This window comes from Sinohyriopsis cumingii, chromosome 12 (assembly GCF_028554795.1).
Source record: "Sinohyriopsis cumingii isolate HCF-2022 chromosome 12, ASM2855479v2, whole genome shotgun sequence".
NCBI lineage: Eukaryota > Metazoa > Mollusca > Bivalvia > Unionida > Unionidae > Sinohyriopsis > Sinohyriopsis cumingii.
Window position 1 is genome coordinate 30,967,380 of NC_142972.1, and position 24,926 is coordinate 30,992,305.

At 37.9% G+C, this 24,926-nt stretch overlaps 1 protein-coding gene across 1 annotated transcript in view; it reads left to right on the forward strand.

Annotated features, from left to right (window-relative positions):
* The window catches only part of LOC149786190 (pyruvate dehydrogenase E1 component subunit alpha, mitochondrial-like), a 92,812-nt gene that overhangs the window by 59,803 nt on the left and 8,083 nt on the right, over positions 1-24,926 (forward strand). The window contains exon 8 of the mRNA XM_089976546.1: positions 16,122-16,230. Within this exon, the coding sequence (XP_089832672.1) occupies positions 16,122-16,230 (109 nt within the window). The remainder of the gene's footprint in view (positions 1-16,121; positions 16,231-24,926) is intronic.

Here is a 24,926-nt window from a genome sequence, read left to right on the forward strand (position 1 = left end):
GTTAAACTCTCTATTATTTTTTTTGTCGCTTTGTCGGTAACTGTTTAATTTTTTTCCTATTTGATCTTTTTGTGTTAACGTGTTCGCGGCTGACTTCGTTGACGTATCTAATACAATCCTGTGCAACTGATCCATCTTCCTTACCCTGGACACAGCCAAGTAAACTAAATTTGACCATTCAATGCGGTCATCAACAATCCAAACAGTTGTATCAGAAATAGTTAATCCTTGTGCGGAATGAATCGTCATAGCATATCCTAATACCCACGGTGATTTACTCATCGCTAATGCATCTTCGACCGCATCGACGTTAACTGTTACTATATCATTCAATACTAAATTTTGTTTCTCTGCGCGTCCTGGAATATTAACTTCGATATTTTGTAATCGTGTATCATCTGGTCTATAACATAACGGAACTTCCAACGTTGGAAATTTCTGCTGATGTAACTGAAATAGTCGCCGCTGAAGTGTATCCCTGACTGATTTTCTACTTGCGACAATTAAATCATCTGGTTTCCACGCGGTTAAAAATTTATTGAACGAAGTCCTAGGAATTACCTTGCGCATTATTCCACATTGGATTTCATTGGTTTGTAGTCTAATCAGCTTTTTAAATTTTTTTAATTTGTCATCAATTGCTCTGATGTCATCACACATTTCTTCGTAGTAGTTAACAAATCCTCGTAACCATTCATGAGGGGATTCGCCGACAAATGGTGGTGGTTGACCGTGATCGCCGCACATTACTATTGCGGTATTTTTTGTTAACAACCAATCAAGGAACGGTCGTAATATATCTAGTGACACAGTGTCTATCTCATCCCAGATGATTTTCTCAGGAATATATTTCGTTCCCATTCGATCAGGTGTCCACGTACCACCACTGTATTTGAAAAAGCCGTGCCACGTAGATGCCTTTACACCGCGCTGTGTCATTTCTCTGGCAAGTCTGTGTGTTGGTGTTAGCACAATCATATCAACGCCGCGAAATAATTCGATTGCACGAGTTGTTTTACCGCATCCTCCTGGCCCATTCAGATAAACTGTTCTGTGTCTAGCAATTGGATCGCACACAGAAGGCAACGACGAAGGTAACAAAGATACGGGTAAAGATTTACGATATTCATCCTTAATTTCAACATCAGCTGATTCACAGTACTCGTGTAATTCTTCCTGCTTTACTCGCCAAGTTGCCCATGTATCCGATATTGGTAAATTTAACGCGATTAATTCTTCTTCGGTGACGTAAAACGAATCAGTCGCAACCCGTACCGCGTTGGGAACTCTGTTAACCATCGACAATAAATTTATGGAAACATAAGCTAACATAGAAGATCTCAAATGGGTGTATTGGGATGAATCACCGTCAAGGTAGGTAACAACTGTACCTAATCGCGTTCCGCTCAGTATTATATCCTCGCGAGAACAGAACGTATCCTTCGCAGTAGTATCAGCGATAATGAATTTTAATTCTTCCTCGTCCATGATTAAGCGACTGTGATGTCGTTTATGATCAAACGCTCCTCCCTGAGTAAATTTACCTATTAATCTTCGGCCGAGATCTTTACAGTTGCGCTCATCGCGTTTCCACGCTATTGCTTGCACTTCTTCTTTGGATTCATCATCACAGATTAATCGCGTTAAATCATCGGGAATCGGGCCGCGTTGTGGAGTTGGTAACCAAACCGAAGTTTGTTTTGTGTAGCAAATAATGGCTTCACTGACAATAACGGATATTAATATTTTTTTGTCAATCATAAACCGCAATAGCGGAAATGGTGCCCATTTCTTTTCAGAAAAATGTCTGCCAAACCAAACATAATTAATAGGATGTAACCGCGTTGCAAATTCGAATGATTCCACGCGAGCAAATCCCGTCAAGTCAAAATCAGGTAATGGTCCGTTAATAGCTACCCGTGTCATTAAATTTGTGGGGTGTCCAAACCGCGCAAAATATTCAGCGCATTCACCACCGCCAAGAAAACTTCCGGGATAACACGCAATCATATCCACTGATACCATCTCGTTGACGTTAAACGGTTTATTCCACAAACCGCCGTGACCGTACTCAACGCAACTCAGCTGGATATCTTCACGAAACGAAGTCGGAGTTGGTTTCCAATTATTTTTTTGTCTTGCAGTGTGTGCGACAACACTTGGAACAGTAAAACAGCAAGTTAGCAATTTTTTGTCAGCGTCATCAGTTGGATATCTTTCCGCGAGCGCACTCATCTCCGTGTGCAACTCCTCGGTTCTATATATTTCTCCGTTTGGTTTCACGAACTGGTCATAACTACCAATTTCAGAACTTTTAAATAACCACACAGACACGGGATCGGTTTTACTCATCTGATAAATACAATCGAACATATCTCCACAATAATACCTTACGACGCGATCTCGCGGAAATATTTTAACTGAGTCCGTCCACGCGTGGCTGTTATGGTCAATAATTGTTATCGAAGCTCCACGGGAATTGTATTTACTTTTATATAATTGTTCACCGGTTAACGATAATACCGTTATAGGAAATTTTAATGATTTTTCCAACTCGGCAACATCCTTAATTGACGCACCTGTATCTTTTACTCGATTACTCCATTCGGTTATTTTTTTTTGTCTTATTGTTGTTAGACCATTTCCCCGAGCCGCGTTTTTAAAGTGTTCCGTTACCCGTTCGGCCACACAATTTAATACTGTTGATGTTTTCATCGGGGGTAGTCTGTTTATATCTCCGGCCGTGACCGGATATATTCCGTAAACGACCCCTGACGCCGGGTAAGACCGAGCGTAATACAGTGTATCAATTCCTGTTAACATTCCCGGTCTAGAATTTCCGCTTAGTAAAACAGTTCTTCCTCGGGCGTCAAGTATAGGCTCCCTCTTGTCGCGAATAATCCATCTGGTTTCACCGTCATCAATAATTTTAGTGATAAATTTTATCTGTATATGATACCGCGTTGCACCGAGACGTCCAATAATAATTCTCGCAATAACATCTGTCATAACGCCGTCGTCAACAACACCACCAGAGATAGATCGGTGCGTTGACCAAACGTGAGATACACCTTCTTCACGAAACTCTCTCTTAGCTGTTCTAATTTTGTTATTTAACACTAGTTTTTTCGGTCGTCCGCGTATACGAATTAATTCGCGTAACCAATCGAAATCAAATACTCGTGTATTCATTTCTATATATTTAAGGCCAAATCAGCATCTAATTAAAAATTATCGTAATTGTATAATGCCTGAAAACTATTGTTCGTGGAGAGTACTGTCAACGAATCAAATCTGTAATCGAAAGTGTCGAGGAGAGTATTGTGCGAATCACAATCAGAGTATCAAAAGAGGATCCACCGGGTGCGTATCTTGCATGATATGCGGGGTTGCAGTCAGAGGAAAAACCCAATTGTGTTTGAGTCACGGTGGCAGAAGTTTTCGAGAACTTGCAAGATACCACCTGCGGAAACACAATCGCGTACTCGGAGTACAAGAATACATAGCAAACAGACAAATCAATCATTTAGACAAGCAAATTACTTTTTTTATAGCATGGAATTCAGAAAACACCCCGTGTACAACAACTACGAATCCTCCGCTGATGGAACAATCAGACACTGCGTCCGAGGCAAGCCAGTGGGACGAGCGGTGACTAACACCGGGTATTGCAGATTAACAGTCGGCAAAGACGGTAAATATAAATCTTATTGCTCCCACAGGTTTGTTGTTGAGTGTCATCACGGATTAATCCCCGTTGGAAAGGTTGTAGATCACATTAACGGAAATAAAACAGATAACCGTGTGACAAACTTGCGAATTGTTACTCAGCAGGAAAATAATAATAATAAAACACCATCACCCCGAAGACCTCCTCGACCAGTAATCGCTGTTACCTACGACGACGAAATAGAATTTCCGTCGATGAGATCTGCGGCTAAATATTTTGATATACACTCCGCCTCCGTGCACAGAAATATTACCGGGGTAACAAAAACTGTTTACTCGCCAAAATATCGCACACGAATAACTTTTCGTGAACCTGAGTCCGATGACAACTCCGAGTCGGAACACGAGTTCAACGAAGACTCAGAATAAGATTTTAACGATTATACCTCAGTGATATACACAATTTAAACAAAAAAAATACTAGTATATAATGGATGATACTCGCGTTGATGAACTTTGCGTTGAACTTGATGCAGTTGCTAAACTTCACACAAATGAAATTTTCAACTCGGTTTGGTTGCGCGAACAGTACGATGACGTAGTAGATTCTCGCGCACAAGGATTTAAAACTCACAAAAACGAATACAGAATAATAAAAACACTTGATACGCAGCTGCGTTCTGATATTATTATTGGTCGCGATTTAAAATTGTTTATCGCGGTCGCAAAAAAAATTAAATTTATCCTGACAGAAATAGGAAAGGTGTTCGAAAAGGAGAAGGCTGGAAAAGGTCTTTCCGTGCAACTTGATAAACTACTCGAAGAATTGTAAATTTATCCTGAGAAATTCTTTGACTGTCTTGAAAAATGCTAAGCATTTCCAAGTAATTGTCACCGTAATTGTTATCATAATTACCAAATAATTGTTATCGTAATCGCAATAACAATTTCTGAAATAAAAAAATCTGAGATAAAAATCAGAGATTTTCAACACTTTATTTTTTTTTGCCTGTTTTTTTCTACTGGTTATTATTATTATGGTAAAAATTACTCTTACGGAAACACAAATACAAGAAATAAAACTCGCGCGGGAAATAACCCCGATTCGTGATATTGCACGGCAGTATCATATCGGATATGGTAGAATTTATGATATTTGGCGACAAGATGATCCGGCGTCGGTACGAAATAAAGTTTCATCAAAAGATCTTATAATTCGCCAACTACAACAGCGACTTGATGCGATTCCAAAAGACTTATCTGCGGACAATCAGAGATTGTCTCAAGACAATCAAAAACTTACCGTGGACAGTCAGAGACTGCATCAGGACAATCAAAAACTGACTGCGGAAATTCAAAAAATTTCTCAGGACAATCAAAGACTGTCTCAAGACAATCAAAAAATTTCTCAAGATATTCAAAAATTATTAAATCGATCAAAAGAAACCCTCGCGAAATGGGAAGCAGCAAAAAAAAAGATTACGGAAAAAAATCAGAAACTCGTTGCAAAAAATCAGAAATTGTATCAAGACAATCAAAGATTGTACCAAGAAATTCAAAGATTATCCAATAATCAAAAATTCGTAAGTAGTAAAACCGTTAATGAAATACTGTCTCGGAAGTCTTAAGACTTCCAAATCTATGATTCCCAGATCAAAGATTCTCGTGACAGTAAATCGTGTAATTGCGCCGACGTTAGACACGAGTGAGCGTAATTGAGAATCTGACACCGATCACACACAATACTAGTAATAAGCGATTTTGTTTTTAACTGCTGTAATTGACTTTCTGTCAGCAAAAAATCTTCATTACCGTGATTACCAATTCGAATATTAACGTAAGAACCAAAGGGAGATTCCCCCGGTTTAAAAGCCTGTCTGATTGCTTGTTCAAGAATTTCCTTATCGTAAATAAATACTCGCTTGTGATAATACATTATATATATTTTTTACTTGTTGATAATTGAAAATTATCAGTAATTGAAAATTATCAGTAATTGAAAATTATCATCGGAAACGTTTTCATTTACGATTTCACTAATAAGTGTACCGAGACTGTTTCACCGCGCAGGTCCAACAAATTTCCTCGTTGGTCAGCAAGTTTGAAATTTATCGTTGACAACCACTGATTATTACACCGCAGATAAACGGGATTAATTGGTTCTTGCACAATCAAAAAACCCGGTGGATCTTTTGGTGTAAACGTATACAAGATAAATCCTTGCGCGGCTGTGTTATTGTCGCTACTAGCGCTGTAGCTACCGTCAATGACGTCACATACAAGATTAACCGTGATCACATCTGTGATATTTACAATTCCCGGTGAGATGTGTCTGCCATCGGATGCTATACTGTTATCATCCTTGAGAATAACCGGCGGTGGTTTTATTTTCGCGTACGCGTCAAGAATATCTTTGAAAGATTTCTCGATGAGATCCTGGACTGATTTTCGTAGTTCGGGTGCGTTATATCCGGGAAACTTAAAATCTGAAATATTATTAATGTCAGCACCAAACTTAAGTGTAAAATCTGCTTTGATGTTTTGTCTGAGACCATCATCGGAAACATCCTGGTAATCCAGTACAAGCTGAATTATTTTTTGATTTATAGTTTCTGTCGCGGATGCAAGTTTGTTTAGTTTTTCTACGGTTGCAATAATTTTATCACGAGAAATATTTTGCATTCCTCCAGATAGATCATAAATATAATCTCGAAAGTGTTCTCGTAGCAGTTCTATCTGTTGGTTATACACCTGCGTGATCGGAATAAATAATTCATTTTGTATATCATCCAACGGGTAATTGAATTTTTCATTAGCACGTAGAACTTCTATACTCCAAGTATTCTTTGGTATTAAGATACTTTTTCCAGCTAGTAATTGATCTGCAAGGAGTAAATAATAACTGTACTCGAGGTCGTGCAATTCTTGTTTATCAGTTTCGAAATCCTCCTTGGTAGGTGGTAGAACCGGTTTAATCTTGGGAGGTTTTTGTGGCCACCCTAGTACGGACCTAATAGAACTGTTATAAATATCAACAGAGTATCCCGGTGTTGAGATTTCGATTACCGTAGACAGTGTTGGTTCGTGAGCGGTCAGAGATATTTTGGATTCCTTACCGGTAATTCGTTTTATTTGGCGTTGTATCTCCGCATTAATTTCTTCGATTTGATAACTTCCAGTTGGCAGTGTAATTTTATCCCATTCCGGAACATCATTAGGTTTGTTTTTCCACGAGAACACAAATGAATTATTCCGCGGCTGACCCGAAAATGATTCCGACCTGATATTGGGCCAGCTGTGATACACACTGAGTTTCGCCAACGCGATTTCATTTACGGCAATTGGAGTTTGAAAATTAATACTGAATTCTGGTTTCGTCGACGATACTGAAATCATCGTTGTTTTTACCGGTGTTGTATTTGTAACTATTTGTTGAAGTAATTCCTGCGGTGTTGTCATTATTTATTTGTTTAGTTTTTAAATAATCATTGTACACATCTGACATTAGTTGGAATTCAGAATCTGATATTGACGCGGATTCGCACGATTGTGCGTTTAACGCTGATGATATCATCGATGATAATTTCTGATATGCGGTCGTGGCTGCATTTAATTTTATCATGTAATCGTGTAATTTTGTGACCGCGCACGAGGATATTTTTTTTGCTATGATGCTGAAAACTCCTGCCGCGGACGTTATTGTACAAATCGAGATTGTGACCGGGGCTGTCACCGGAGTTATCGTTGATAGTATTACTCCCGCGGATACAACAACAGCGGATACTGAATAAACCGCGATATCTAATACTGTTATGCGGCGTTTGTATTTTTTTACCTTGGAACTGGTATCATCGATGATAGTTTTTAACTCAGATTGCCACTCACGGACTTGATTATATCGATACAGCTGAGCATGAGAATCAAAGATTGGGCGCGTTAACGCGCTAGCGGACATTATTATTTAAAATCGCTGGTAATTTTTAATTACCGATAATTTTTAATTACGAGGAGGCACTGCAGCGACGAATTCCAAACACCACCAGTAATTGACTGCGGCTAATCCTTGTGTGACAGGCTCTAGTGTAAAAATTTCTTCGGTTGTTTTGTTTATCACCACAGACGCAACTCGGGAAAAACTGTTAGTTAAATCATATTTGGTAGATATCTTAAATTCTACAGCAGAGATTATTGTCAGTCTGTATATTCCAGTAACTGTTGCAGTATGTGTAATAGTCTTGTTGGGTGGCCAAGTTGCGAATCCGGCCGCGACCGTGAATACAATGTTGGTGATATTCCCGGGAGTAACGTCCGCGGGGACCTTAATCAAACTGGTTTTGTTAACGATCTCAGGAATACCCGATATTATATTGTTTTGTTTTTGTTTAAGATCAACAATATCGGTTTTGATATCAGCGAGTTTTGCATCGACTGGAGGAACCCCAAAAAACTTATCCACGACCTCATCAGTTTTTTGAAAGTTTCTTTGGAGTCTTTTAAACGCGCCCACTTGAACATCATACTCTGCTCGTAACGTGGATAATTTAGTATCTATAGCGGTGTCGGCGCCATCCACGTATTGTTTGTTTGCTGCATCTTCGAGACCTTCCGGATCTCTTAGAACGGTTATTTTGTTGCCGCCGAGACTGAGTTCTCCGGTCATTACGTCACCGGCTTTTTTCACGCATTTATCAATACTGTCTTTGATGTCCATAATTGATATATTCGAGTCCTTGATGTGGCCGTTATCACTGAATACAACGAAGTTATCCTTGGACGCGCCAAGAACTTTACGAATTATGTTACTGATTTTAATATTGCTTGTTCGCAGTTTTCCTTGCCGGTCCTGAAAAACAGCAACTTCATCTGGGTCAACTCCAGCTATATCCAAGAGATTATCAACTTCATCTCGGGTCGCATATTTTGAGAGATCAACATCTGTGCTTGATTTAATTCTTCGCGTGGAAGATCTTCCGTAAATATCAACCATTATTCTTGTTACCGTTTTTTAAATGCGTGAGAAATCTTTGATTTCCAGAGGTGTATTCGTGCACGACTCGATGAGGAGGTACTGCTGGGTTTCCCGAGATTGCATCAAGAACACTCAGAACCTCGTTTCCACAAATGGGTGGATCAATTAATGTTTGTGTTGGTAGCGTCGACTGCCATACTGGAATTGAAAATCCGGAAACATACCTGAGAAACTCAACTGGCGGTGCTAATCCGTACGAATCGAAATAGATAATTCCACGAGGATCGATCGCGTAAGCAACCCAGTGAGTTCCCGGACCGGTTTTGTTGTCGAGATTAATAATGCCAGTTTCTGGATTTCGCGGCCGCGTCGGTAATTGATCTCGCATAAATACACCTCTGAAATGTTTTATACGCAATTGCTTAACAGCATCAAGTAAATCAAAATTGCTCATTGGAAGTGTTTTTAAACCCGTTTTGGATACCATGATGCGGGAGTTCCTGGTAGTCTTAGTCCGCTCCCCTTTTTTTTCTTGTATCCGTGCCCCGTTGCCTTCTTTAGTGCCATTCCAGCTGCGGTCCCAACTGCACCTAACGCTGCAGCTTTTGCCGCTGCGCCAAGTAATCCTGGAATTGCAGCAGCGAGTATTGGAATGAGAGGAAATATTCCACCGGTTTTAGTCATATCTTTGATAGCTGCAACAGAAAAATCAAGTCTGACACCGGTTTTTGCTGCTAACGCCTTATTGAAACGTTTAAGTTGAGTGGCCGTCAGCGATAGTTTGTTTGGGCCGTTACCAAGTTGATCTCGTTTTAACGTTATTGATGTTCCACACTCACTTGCGTTCTTCGACTGCAATTTCTTTGCTTGACCGGAAGTCAAGGTGACATTAACATGACTGTATGACATTTATATTTTAGAGATTGATCTAATTGTTACATGTTTTGAGAAATGCTTGCATTTCCAAGGAATCATTACATGTTTTTGAAAAATATTACATATTTTCTACGGGAGCGTCGATGACTCTCATTCGTCCGCCAACACCTTCAATTAGCATTGCCTTATCGGAGAGTATGACAGCAATCGCTCTGTAACCACCAATAGGAACACCTACACGAGCTCGGAAATGTAGGTCGACAACAGATTGTTTTGTTAAATCCAAATGTTCCAACGAAAAGTAATAAATCGGATATAAACTCATAAAATCTCGCTGTGATATTTGCAGGCCGGTGTCCACATTAAGGTCGCGCCCCATAAATGACATCAGACGATGATACGCGCGTGCGACACGATTATGTTCAAAATCTATTAATATATCCTCAGATGGCTCCTGATGCCCATTTATTCTTAACGAAACTTCAGAAACTCCGATGGTATCAAATACCATTGGATTTCTTTCCTGGTTACCTATTCTATCACGGTATTGAAATGCAATAAAAATGTGTCGTGGTGCTGATACTCCTTGTTGTGATGATATGTGCCACGTAAACAACCCCCCGTGATCACCCTGAATAACGTCTGTGGTTGTTGTTTTCCAGGATAGCAGTGATTTACCACCCGTGTCCATAAAAGACAACAGTCGTTGTTCTTCGGTGATTGACGGAGACAACACTGGCATCCACAACCACAGTTTAGTTAGTATTATCTGACCAGCGGCAACAGCAGCATCTCGCCAGATAGCGTCATTATCATCAGGTTTTCGCACAAGTATAACTGTGTGTTTGGCACCGAATATAACCTTTTGAACATCTCTGCAGAATCCAAAGATGTGAGACAGTGGAATCACACCTGAGAACTCTTCATCTCCACTTAACATCGATCTACGTGTTGCAAAACCCAAATTAAAATTTTCATTCATCGACGCAACTTCAGTACCGGCAGCATTCAATGTTGTATTCCTGTTCTCGGGGTGGTCGGTTATATCCTTTGCAAACATCATTGATGGTCCGGCTGATCTGGTGTAATCATCCGAGTATCTCGCCAACCCGAGAATTGTTGTGGCAACGTCAACGTTATCATGAATTGTTTCAATTTCTTTTCCATCTATCATATAAATAGCGGATTTAAATAACGCCATGATCCCATTATTAACAAATCCAACTCGGTCGCCGATTCCGTAGGGAGTGTTATCATTTCTTAAAAACCTACCTTCAACTTCGATGAATGCCTCAGCGGGTAAAAAATATCTACTTGTATCCTGGACCTGCAATTCAATTCTCCCCCGTTGGTTAGGATTACGTGCTTCATAAGAATAATATTGAAAATCACGTACAGAATCATCTTTAAGTACTGGTTTAGACATATCAAATGCATCATTGGATTTTCGCACAAACATTATTCTTATTCGCGATGATCTAATTAAAATGTTATCATCATCGGAAACCACTACCAGCTATCAAATTAGCAGTTACATTATCTTGCAACGCTTTGGAGGTAATTCCTGTTGCGATCTCAGCTAATTTCTGATTTACGGCCTTATTTACTACGCTACTAACATTTGCCGGCATAACTTCAGTGGATGGTAGTTTTACTGGCGCGGGCCTTCTAATTGGGGTTTTTTTTTGTATCAGCTGTGCTAGTCGATCCTTAATTGATTGAAATGCTTTTCCGGCAAGACTACCAACAGTGCCAATGGCTTTATCCTTGACAACATCAGCGGCCTTCATCGCGAATTGTTTTGCTAACGGTCCAGCTTTCGGAGCAATTCTTGTGACTAAATCCTTAATAACATCACCGATTCCATTTCCGTAAACAACCTCGTATACTGGTAATCGTGAGTTTACTACTCTGACACTTCTTGGTCTGCGAAAAGAATCGTGTAGTATCATTTTATTTAATTATTGTTTCTCTAACTCAGTCGCTGTGGTAGTCGTCGACGAGTTCATCAATAAGTCCCCGGTAAGTACTAATATCCATAATTCCGCTCTGAAATAGTCGCTGACAAATATTTGCGGCTTCATTTATGATTTCGTGAGAGTTATTTCCAGCGCGTCTTCCTCCGATGAGAACTTCCAACCGGGACACATCATTAATGATATTATCAGGACAGATATGATTGTTATATCCGCTACCAGTGTAACCTTCTTCTTCTTCTTTTCTTTGTTTTCTTCTTTCCTCTATTTCTTGTACTATTTCAGTAAATTCACCAACCAATTCCCTTTCCTCTTTTTCTATCTTTTCTAGCTCACGTGTGGTATTCGTGTCCTGTATCCTCGCTTCTAATATCTCTCTTCTATTTTTTAAATCCTTCATTCTTTGTTTTATACCATCTCTTATTTTTTCTAGTTTGTATTCCACCGATCCCACCAAAGAAGGGGAAGGATGAGGAGGAGTAGGAGGCTGGGTAATCCTATATTCTTCCTCTTTCCGAGGAGAGAGAGGGCGTGGACGGATAGGTCTACGTGGAAGTTGTTTTATTAACTCACGTTCAATTTTAACTGGATCAGACGATGCAAATACCGGATCTGATTCAATATCTGATACTTTCTTCTCCCACCTTTTTGTCTTTTTTTCCATTTCCGTGTCTTCCTTTTTTTTCCTTTCCTTGTCTTCCTTTTTTCTCTTTTTTTCTTCCTCCCTTTCCATTTTTAATTTCTCCCTCATTTCAATCACTCTTTTTTTTTCCTCCTCCTTTTCCTGCTTTTTTATTTCTTTTTCCAGAATTTTTCTCTGCTTTTCTTCTTCTTTTTCCTGTTTTTTTCTCCTTTTTTCTTCCTCGATTTCTGCAATTTCTTCCTCAATTTCCTGTTCTGTTGGTGCTGCGGCGGCCTCTGATTTAGCTATTCTTTTCGGCACTCTTTTTTTATGCCGTTTTGCCTGTCGCATTTGGATGGTAAATCGATCCGATCCTGACATATACTCTCGATAAAATACATCAGCAGTATTTATCCGTTCAAGGTTACGTTTTAGTTTATAAACCCCATCGAGAAATTGTTGTTTAGATATCTTTTGACTAGGATTTTTCATAACAGTTGCTCGATTATGATAAGCCCTAGCAGCTTCAGCGCCAAAATTAATTATTTCATCTCTGGTCGCGACTGAAAAATTTCTAATGTCATTCACAAACCATTCAACGAAATCCGTTTTATAATTAAATCCTTTGATCGGTTTCGGTTGATCCTGCTTAAGTCCTTCTATCGCCTGAAGAAGACTTTTCTGCGGCGCATCAGGATCAGGCTTTCCTACGATAGCAGTTGTAACCGCCTTGGTAGCTGCTGTTACAGGTTTGAATAATTCCTCCGCAGATTCTGCAAAAACTTCCCGAGATTCTTGTCGCTGTTGTAATTTTTGTCTGACGGAATCTCGGACAGGAAGAAATTTCTGAATTGCACTAAGACGTTCTCGAGCTAGTTTAGTCGTAAGTGCTTCTCCAATATTTGCCATTATTTATTTGCCAATGATTTAATTTCTGGCACGGATTTGTGACAATAAACCTGCACGACCCGCGAACACGATATCGCGTCGGCCTCGATACAATTTTTGCAGCGTAAATTATTTCTGGAAATGCGAAGCATTTTACGCGTGTTTTATGTAAGACCGTAGAAGGGTTTATTTCATCAAAATAGGGTTCTATCAAGGAATAATTGTTGTAGAACAGTTATTTTTCTATTTAGTTTTGGTCTGTTCACCCTCCCTGCTGCTACATTAAATGACACCAACATAATGCAAGTTTTAATGAGTATTCATGTTGTTAATAGAATTAATGAGCTCGCTGGCTTGGTTACCTTTACACTGATCATTGTAATATACTTATTCCGAAACGTTTGACTTGTGAACGAGAATTCTACTCAACAAAGGTCTGTCTTTTTGTATCTCTCATCTTTAATACAGCATCATTGTCAATCATTTAGCATGACACTTTATTTCATATTATGTTACACCCAACACTCATTGTGATTGGTCAGTCGATTCAAACCCAACAAGCATTGTGATCGGTCAGTCGATTCAAACCCAACACTCACTGTGATTGGTCAGTCGATTCAAACCCAACAAGCATTGTGATTGGTCAGTCGATTCAAACCCAACAAGCATTTTGTGATCGGTCAGTCGATTCAAACCCAACAAGCATTGTGATTGGTCAGTCGATTCAAACCCAACAAGCATTAAGATTGGAAAGTCGATTCAAACCCAATATGCACTGTGATTAGTCAGTCGATTCAAACCCATCACTTATTGCGATTGATGAATCGATGCAAACCCAATACTCATTGTGATTGATCACTCGATGCAAACCAACACTCAGTGTGATTGATCAGTCGATACAAACCCAACACTCGTTGTGATTGATCAGTCGATACAAACATTGATCAGTCGATACAAACACAACACTCAGTGCGATTGATCAGTCAATACATTCCAAAAACTCATTGTGATTGGTCAGTCGATTCAAACCCAACACAACTTGATATTGGTCAGTCATACAAGCCCGATATACACTGTGACTGGTCATTCGCTACAAACCCATCACTCAATGAAACTGATCAGTCGATTTAAACCCATCGCTCATTGTGATTGATCAGTCGATTCAAACCCATCGATCATTTGGATTTATCAATCGATTCAAACCCATTAATCATTGTGATTGTTCAGTCGATTTAAACCCACCGATCCTTGGATTGATCAATCGATTCAAATCCATTGCTCATTGGGATTGATAAGTTGCTATTTATTTTCTTACTGTTTATGCTCTTCTACATTTCAGTATTAATACTAAATATAATTCACTATAAGTCATCAATATCTAAAATATTCCATAGATGATAGTAAACGCTCGCATACTGATAAATTAATTAGTATGGGTGCTAATTTTATATGGAGATATTATCAGTTGGATTCTTATGATCGACTCGATACCAGGGTAACAAGAATAGATTACCCAGACCTTTTAATCGATGATAATTTACATTCATTACATCTGACAATTATTGCTCAGCAATTATAATCTCTTTATGTATCTAATAGTATAATCTTCTACTGATCCCATGAAAAGAGACTTCATTTACTATCAGGCATATTTTAAGGTTATAAAATCACCATCACAAATAATTATCTATGAAACTGACTATTATTCATGTGTGCCTGCGACTTCTACATTACTTAATTATTAAAGTTCTTTATTACCAAATTCACCGCTCCTGTGGTCTAGTGGTAGAGTGTCCGCCTCGGATGCGGGAGGTCGTGGGTTCGAACCCCGGCCAAGTCTTACCAAAAACCTTTTAAAATGGTAATTACAGCTGCCTCAATTGGCGCTCAGCATTAAGAGGTTAGTGTTAGGACTGGCGGCCTGGTGTCACGATAATGTAAGTAGGTGGGGCATCATGCTACAGGTTGGCGGCATGATGCCCAGTGCTAAACATCACTATAAACTGTCACACTGTAGACATCGTAGCAATATGACTGAAAATTTGTTAAAGCTACGTTAAAAATCTAAATCACACACACACACACACACACACACACACAAAAAAAAAAAACACACAATACTAAATTCGCAAAATAATTTGTTATAACTTGAATCATTGCAGTTGCTACAGCTCACAACAATCCTTGTCCCTAAGCTGGTGACAAAAGCCTCAATAAATCCGAGCAAAATATGACAGGCATAGTGTTGACAGAAATGTCTTTCAAACTATAAAGGAATGCAAGCTTCGATATAACCTCCGTCACTGATAATATAAAAGTCATTTAAACGAACACTGTTAAAACAATTACTGAACACAATTTGTCGGTATTTTAGAGAAAGTATTAACTCCGTTTAATGAGTTACAATTGATGCGAACAACGTTTGATTAAATTTGAGACAGTATTCAGGATTCAAAACTGATTATTCTAATCTATTGTCCAATGTGATGCAGTTACTAAAATAACCAAAGATTTCAGTGGTTTTCGTTTTCTTACATGCAGGTTAATCATCGACATTTATGGGCTTTTAATATTTTACAATGATGTTGATTAGCCACCAAATATTCTCCCGCTAGTTAAATAAAAAAATAAAAACCAAATAAAGGAGTTTAACTAAATTATTTGCAAATATGTTATGCTTAAGATATTTCACGTATGTACGCTTGGTGCAAATTTGCATTAGGTAAAATATAAAATATATTAAGAAAAAATAGGTAAACATGCACAAATATTCCTACAATTTCACATATTCTAATAGGTAACAATCTAACATCAAGTGCTTTCTAATATATACTGACGATGTCAATCCGCTTTAAAATATGACTGCCGTACCAGATAAGTTGCCAAATTAGAAATAAATCCATCTATCCACTCATCCACCTATGTTACCCCACCCCAATCAATAGGTACGTACATACAGATACATAATAACACAACCATACAAGTATACTTTCCTACATAGTCACATAAACAAACATAGACATGTCTGAGAGTAATCAACATGTCATAATTTAAATGCGTATTTGAGACAAAATCTGCAAAAGGGTTTCATAAAACGATATGTATCTTGCCTTCGTTCTAGTTACCGCACCAGAGAAGAGATTGAGGACGTGCGAAAGAAGAGGGATCCGATTGAGAACATGAAGAAGAAAATTCTTTCATCTGGACTTGCCACTGAAGAGGACCTAAAGGTCTGTACATATATGCTATTGTTAAACAAAAATACACAGAAATAAATTACTATATGAAAGAATTGATACAAATCGTGTTTTATTGTCCAAATATTTCTTAAAGGTAATGTTAGTCAGATAGAGCGGATTCAATACATAAAACATATTCTTAAATCGTGCTTTAAATTGTAGCAATTATTATTCTGTCCTGCTTAAACGACAAACATTAGTGCTTGTAAAACATTATTTATTATATTAGGTCTAAGATATATTGATGAATTTTTAACACTCAAAAGACTAAAGAAATTGTTCTTGCCTGTGTCATTCATTTGTATTGACTGTTGTTGTGAAGTCTTTGGTCTGTGTCATTCATTTGTATTGACTGTTGTTGTGAAGTCTTTGGTCTGTGTCGTTCATTTGTATTGACTGTTGTTGTGAAGTCTTTGGTCTGTGTCATTCATTTGTATTGACTGTTGTTGTGAAGTATTTGGTCTGTGTCGTTCATTTGTATTAACTGTTGTTGTGAAGTCTTTGGTCTGTGTCATTCATTTGTATTGACTGTTGTTGTGAAGTCTTTGGTCTGTGTCATTCATTTGTATTGACTGTTGTTGTGAAGTCTTTGGTCTGTGTCGTTCATTTGTATTGACTGTTGTTGTGAAGTCTTTGGTCTGTGTCGTTCATTTGTATTGACTGTTGTTGTGAAGTATTTGGTCTGTGTCGTTCATTTGTATTGACTGTTGTTGTGAAGTCTTTGGTCTGTGTCATTCATTTGTATTGACTGTTGTTGTGAAGTCTTTGGTCTGTGTCATTCATTTGTATTGAGTGTTGATGTGAAGTCTTTTGTCTGTGTTATTCATTTGTATTGACTGTTGATGTGAAATCTTTGGTATGTTCATCCATTTGTATTGGCTGTTGATGTGAAGTCTTTGGTCTGTGTCATTCGTTTGTATTGACTGTTGTTGTGAAGTCTTTGGTCTGTGTCGTTCATTTGTATTGACTGTTGTTGTGAAGTCTTTGGTCTGTGTCGTTCATTTGTATTGACTGTTGTTGTGAAGTCTTTGGTCTGTGTCGTTCATTTGTATTGACTGTTGTTGTGAAGTCTTTGGTCTGTGTCGTTCATTTGTATTGACTGTTGTTGTGAAGTCTTTGGTCTGTGTCGTTCATTTGTATTGACTGTTGTTGTGAAGTCTTTGGTCTGTGTTGTTCATTTGTATTGACTGTTGTTGTGAAGTCTTTGGTCTGTGTCGTTCATTTGTATTGACTGTTGATGTGAAGTCTTTGGTCTGTGTCATTCGTTTGTATTGACTGTTGTTGTGAAGTCTTTGGTCTGTGTCGTTCATTTGTATTGACTGTTGTTGTGAAGTCTTTGGTCTGTGTCGTTCATTTGTATTGACTGTTGATGTGAAGTCTTTGGTCTGTGTCATTCATTTGTATTGACTGTTTTTGTGAAGTCTTTGGCCTGTCGTTCATTTGTATTGACTGTTGATGTGAAGTCTTTGGTCTGTGTCGTTCATTTGTATTGACTGTTGTTGTGAAGTCTTTGGTCTGTGTCGTTCATTTGTATTGACTGTTGTTGTGAAGTCTTTGGTCTGTGTCGTTCATTTGTATTGACTGTTGTTGTGAAGTCTTTGGTCTGTGTCGTTCATTTGTATTGACTGTTGTTGTGAAGTCTTTGGTCTGTGTTGTTCATTTGTATTGACTGTTGTTGTGAAGTCTTTGGTCTGTGTCGTTCATTTGTATTGACTGTTGATGTGAAGTCTTTGGTCTGTGTCATTCGTTTGTATTGACTGTTGTTGTGAAGTCTTTGGTCTGTGTCGTTCATTTGTATTGACTGTTGTTGTGAAGTCTTTGGTCTGTGTCGTTCATTTGTATTGACTGTTGATGTGAAGTCTTTGGTCTGTGTCATTCATTTGTATTGACTGTTTTTGTGAAGTCTTTGGCCTGTCGTTCATTTGTATTGACTGTTGATGTGAAGTCTTTGGTCTGTGTCGTTCATTTGTATTGACTGTTGATGTGAAGTCTTTGGTCTGTGCCATTCATTTGTATTGACTGTTGGTGTGAAGTCTTTGGTCTGTGTCATCCACTTGTATTGGCTGTTGATGTGAAGTCTTTGATCTGTGTCATTTATTTGTATTGACTGTTGATGTGAATCCTTTGGTATGTGCCATTCATTTGTATTGACTGTTCGTGTGAAGTTTTTGGTCTGTGTCATCCACTTGTATTGGCTGTTGATGTGAATTCTTTGGTCTATGCCATTCATTTGTATTGACTGTTGATGTGAATCCTTTGGTATGTGCCATTCATTTGTATTCGCTGTTGATGTGAAGTCTTTGGTCTGTGTCATTCATTTGTATCTAATGTTGATGTGAAGTCTTTGATCTGTGTCATTTATTTGTATTGACTGTTGATGTGAATCCTTTGGTATGTGCCATTCATTTGTATTCGCTGTTGATGTGAAGTCTTTGGTCTGTGTCATTCATTTGTATCTAATGTTGATGTGAAGTCTTTGATCTGTGTCATTTATTTGTATTGACTGTTGATGTGAATCCTTTGGTATGTGCCATTCATTTGTATTGACTGTTCGTGTGAAGTTTTTGGTCTGTGTCATCCACTTGTATTGGCTGTTGATGTGAATTCTTTGGTCTATGCCATTCATTTGTATTGACTGTTGATGTGAATCCTTTGGTATGTGCCATTCATTTGTATTCGCTGTTGTTGTGAAGTCTTTGGTCTGTGTCGTTCATTTGTATTGACTGTTGTTGTGAAGTCTTTGGTCTGTGTCGTTCATTTGTATTGATTGTTGTTGTGAAGTCTTTGGTCTGTGTCATTCATTTGTATTGAGTGTTGATGTGAAGTCTTTTGTCTGTGTTATTCATTTGTATTGACTGTTGATGTGAAATCTTTGGTATGTTCATCCATTTGTATTGGCTGTTGATGTGAAGTCTTTGATCTGTGTCATTCGTTTGTATTGACTGTTGTTGTGAAGTCTTTGGTCTGTGTCGTTCATTTGTATTGACTGTTGTTGTGAAGTCTTTGGTCTGTGTCGTTCATTTGTATTGGCTGTTAATGTGAAGTCTTTGGTCTGTGTCATTCATTTGTATTGATTGTTGTTGTGAAGTCTTTGGTCTGTGTCATTCATTTGTATTGACTGTTGATGTGAAATCTTTGGTATGTGTCATCCATTTGTATTGGCTGTTGATGTGAAGTCTTTGGTCTATGCCATTCATTTGTATTGACTGTTGATGTGAAGTCTTTGGTATGTGCCATTCATTTGTATTGACTGCTGATGTGAATCCTTTGGTATGTGCCATTCATTTGTATTGGCTGTTGATGTGAAATCTTTGGTCTGTGTCATTCATTTGTATTTAATGTTGATGTGGAGTCTTTGGTCTGTGTCATTCATTTTATTGATTGTTGACGTGAAGTCTTTGGTCGGTGTCATTCATTTGTATTGATTGTTGTTGTGAAGTCTTTGGTCAGTGTCATTCATTTGCGTTGATTGTTGTTGTGAAGTCTTTGGTCTGTGTCATCCATTTGTATTGACTGTTGATGTGAAGTCTTTGGCATGTGCCATTCATTTGTATTGGCTGTTGATGTGAAGTCTTTGGTCTGTGTCATTCATTTGTATTGACTGTTCATGTGAAGTCTTTGGTCTGTGTCATTGATTTGTATTTAATGTTGATGTAAAGTCTTTGGTCTGTGTCATTCGTTTGTATTGACTGTTGATGGGAAGTCTTTGGTCTGTGTCGTTCATTTGTATTTAATGTTGATGGGAAGTCTTTGGTCTGTGTCATTCATTTTTATTGGCTGTTGATGTGAAGTTTTTGGTCTGTGTCATTCATTTGTATTGATTGTTGTTGTGAAGTCTTTCGTCTGTGTCATTCATTTGTATTGATTGTTGACGTGAAGTCTTTGGTCCGTGTCATTCATTTGTATTGATTGTTGTTGTGTAAAGTCTTTGGTCTGTGTCATTCATTTGTATTGACTGTTGATGTGAAGTTTTTTGTCTGTGTTATTCATTTGTATTGGCTGTTGATGTGAAGTCTTTGGTCTGTGTCATTCATTTGTATTTAATGTTGATGTAAAGTCTTTGGTCTGTGTCATTCATTTGTATTGACTGTTGATGGGAAGTCTTTGGTCTGTGTCATCCATTTGTATTGGCTGTTGATGTGAAGTCTTTGGTCTGTGTCGTTCATTTGTATTTATTGTTGATGGGAAGTCTTTGGTCTGTGTCATTCATTTTTATTGGCTGTTGATGTGAAGTCTTTGGTCTGTGTCATTCATTTGTATTGATTGTTGTTGTGAAGTCTTTCGTCTGTGTCATTCATTTGTATTGATTGTTGACGTGAAGTCTTTGGTCCGTGTCATTCATTTGTATTGATTGTTGTTGTGTGAAGTCTTTGGTCTGTGTCATTCATTTGTATTGACGGTTGACGTGAAGTCTTTGGTCTGTGTCGTTCATTTGTATTGGCTGTTAATGTGAAGTATTTGGTCTGTGTCATTCATTTGTACTGAGTGTTGATGTGAAGCCTTTTGTCTGTGTTATTCATTTGTATTGACTGTTGATGTGAAGTCTTTGGTATGTGTCATCCATTTGTATTGGCTGTTGATGTGGAGTCTTTGGTCTGTGTCGTTGATTTGTATTTAATGTTGATGGGAAGTCTTTGGTCTGTGTCATCCATTTGTATTGGCTGTTGATGTGAAGTCTTTGGTCTGTGTCATTCATTTGTATTGAATGTTGATGTGAAGTCTTTGGTCTGTGTCATTCATTTGTATAGACTGTTGGTGTGAAGTCTTTTGTCTGTGTCATTCATTTGTATTGACTGTTGATGTGAAGTCTTTGATCCACTCATTAAAATTTACGTTGAAACTTATCTCTGTACATTTATGCTAAAAGTAAATGCGTTCAAAAATGAAGAATTGTTTATTTAAAGATGTACAATATAGCAATGGAGAATGAAAATATAAGTGATTTTCTACTTGCATATACTTATGTTAGCAGTTACGGAGAAAAGTGTGTATTTCATACTCAGTTGTGATATAAATATGACATGAGGCAGAGAAAAACACCTCCACCCAAATATGACCTTTCAGGATGTAAATACTTCTAACCAACAATTAATATTGAACCGAGGTCGTTTTTGTCTTTTTCTAAATCTTTTGCTTAAAAGATACATATCCTGCGATCTCGAACACAAGTTTCAGATGGTTTTACAAACTTACGGTAATGATTTGACTTCGTCCATTGATATCGATAATATTTATGCCATGAACTATTAGGCTTTTGTGGGAAATCTCTAACTCATCCAAATTGTAGTTGTTGTTGTTGTAGGGTTTAACGCCATTTTTCAGCACACGATAGGCTATACATGGCGGCCAGTATAACTGGTGGAGGAAGAACCCTGGAAAACCCAGGGAAGAACCACCGACCCACGAGAAGCTACTGGCAGGCTTTCCCACATACCCACGCTAGCCGAGCCTTGGACTCGAACCCACGCAGAAAAAGGTGAGATGGCAGTGATCTGGAACGTTGAGCGCTTTAGACCACTCGGCCACTCGGGGCTGCCATCCAAATTGTAGAAATACCTACCGGTATCATTAATTTCTACCAAATCGCTTGCTCAGAAATAGACAGAAATATTTTAAATAGGTTTCTAAACAGACAGTTTCAAAATAAAATAAATTAATAATGTGTTTATTTTGCTGTGCCTTGGAAAAACAATATTTAAAACATCAAAATACTTGAGATGTTGAATGAAATACTAGAGTATCTCAAAAATATATTTAAAGATCCAGCAAAGTTGGACTTTAGAAATTTTAAAGGTATTTGTGTGTGTTGTGTGTGTGAGCGCATGTATGCAATGACTATTTGCCAGTGCAGTGTTACATTATGTCATTTCTATTTATCCAGGTATACTCATTTTTGAACTCGTTGAATTACTGCATTTTCTGGCATTTTGTACTTTTATATGTTCTTTTATGTTTACAATGTTTTAATTTATATCTATATTTTATTTTAGAGGTATGGACTTTGTACTCTGAAATAAAGAATTTTTATTCTTATTCTTATTCTTTGTACGCAAGAGGGCTGACTTTCAGACAATCATGCTAAAATGTAAATGGCGTGTATTTGTACCCTTTTGTCGCTCGATGGTTATAGATACAGTTTTATTAAGACGGACCATTTAATTTTCGGGTCAGGGATTTTTGGACCAAAAAAATGAATAATAAATCCAAGTTCCCTCGCCGCGTATACTACATTCCGAAAACAAATTGGGAAATTCACTTAGCAATGTCCTTATGAATAAGTACAAGTTCCGGCCAACTTTTATTATACTTTTGGTTTCATATTACCGTTATATGTTCTTTTGGATACGATCCCGCTACTTCATGCATGAAATATATGAACTAATTGCAGGGTCAGCAGTATTCTGTTTTGGAAATTGAATACCATTCTACAGTGTGTGTTGATGAAGCATATCTTAGATGAGCGAGATCCATACATATTAATGAGATGATTAACTTTTTCTTTTTTAAGCTGACACAAACCTGCATAGGTATGGACGGATAGTATGGAGACTGATCTCCGCTATTCGTACAGCCCTGAAATTATTGCACACAAGTCTGTTCGCACAACAAGAGTACATATGTCGATCGTTTTTTTTGTGATACTTGCAGTCATTTCTTGTGGCTTTTTAATTTCGGTTGGTTAAAGCGGCCTCTTGACCTTTTATTTTCAAACAAAATCGGATGTTTAACAACTTGTAAATCTACATGAAATTGCAATACATCACTGTCCGTTGTCATTTCTAATTTACGGTCTAAATCTGCCATTAATTGGTTTGGTTGCTTTGGTAATGTGACTGGGGTTGTATATGTTCTTGTTTCTGAAGTGCTCGTGACACGTTCTCAGAAGCTTGAGTCATGTCACATGACCAAAGCAAGTAAAACTTTAGAAACAACCCATTAATAACATTACTGGTTTGGAATATGGTTGATCAGAGTAAGCTTGCTACCACTCTGGAAGTCTTAGTTTTGATTCCATGTTAATTAAAATTGTTAATATAAGCCAGATAAAATTGAGAAACATCCACTTGTGAGATGATCTTTGCTCTCGAGGATGTAATTATAATCCAGTTTTGATCCAACATGGAATAAAGACCTACGTCAGCAAGATCTCGCATACATTTGACAAAAGAGCGAGATCAACACATAACAATCAGATGATCTTGCATCTGACTCAGTTTGTTACCATGTGCATGAAACTACAGGGACAAGGGAAATCCTGTGTTCGAACGGTCCATATGTTTAATGGGAAAGTTACTATGCGGACAAACTGTTTATTAGAGCAAGAGGAAATGTAATGTTAAATGGTTAAGGAAAAAGGGTCGACAGTGTATAGGAATAACGGAAAATGTAATGGTAAAATATTTTGATCTGCAGTCCAGCTGTCTGGAAGACAGGTATAAACCGGCGGATGATATACTTGTATAGTTAACCAAGAACCTGATTAAAATGTTCCACCAATTAAACTGAGCGTTTCAAAATTCCGTCAGAGCGTGTGGTTTCTCTACCAATCAGAAGAGAGCAAGCGCATGACGTCACTGTCAATATATATTAGACCAAGGAAACTACAAACAATTTTGTATCGTGGTATACTGTGGTATTCCTGAACTTAAAGCGTTGCGTACAACTGTATACCGAAATAATATTAGAGACCAAAGATATAATGTTCCGGGACTAGGTCCTGAAAATGTTTGGGTACTTTTCCATTTGTCAGTAGCTGGGAAAATGTCTTGCTCTGATTTACAGCTCGAAAACACCATAGTATATCTATTGTAAGAAGAAAAAAGTAATTACATTGAGATAAAATAAAATAAAATATCTCAGATCAAAATAAAATCAGCCCCACCCCGGCATTAACTGATCAGGACCTTCTAATATATCAGTCTGCATGCTAATTGTTGTATAAGTTGCAATGTAAACACTAAAGTAATAGTTTAAGCACCGTGAAAGACAGTGTGCTGCCATTAGAGTGTTTCTGACTAAAAATAAAAGTGTTGGCATCAAAAACTTAACCTTAAGGCTACATTATTGATTTAATAGGCAGAAAAACATTCTTTACTGACGGAAACTACCCAAATACCGGTACAGTGAACAAGTACATGGTACGTACCGCCGGAAACAACATCGCGGTAAATCCACATACCGGTAACACCGCGTACCAGTGGTATTATGGTTTACCATTTCAGAAAAGCTTGCGTACCATATATATGGCCAGAAACATGAACATAATGTATTTAGCAAGACATACCTCGTATACTCGAAGCGATAGTACTATGACCACGACTACTACTGCAGCTGCAACCAGAATTCTTGCAGAAGAGGATGACTTTAATTCAGCCTTGACTGTTTTTCTGTCGTCATCGAAAGAAGTTTGGCCTGCGACGGTAATGATACCTGCACCTCCTTCTCCATCATTGCTATTAATAAATTAAGATAGAGACAAAAGGAAGAATTGGAAACGTCTTTGCAGACAGAAAGAAGGAGAAGCATTTAGTCAACGACAAGAAGAGGAAAAAGGAAAACGACAAGAAGAAGAGGAGAAGAGGAAAACTTTGAATTATGAAGGACATACGGAAGGTAGTGACAACAATAATCTGTGTGTACTACAAGATATTTTGGCAGAGTTATAATATACGAAACAACTGTTGAAA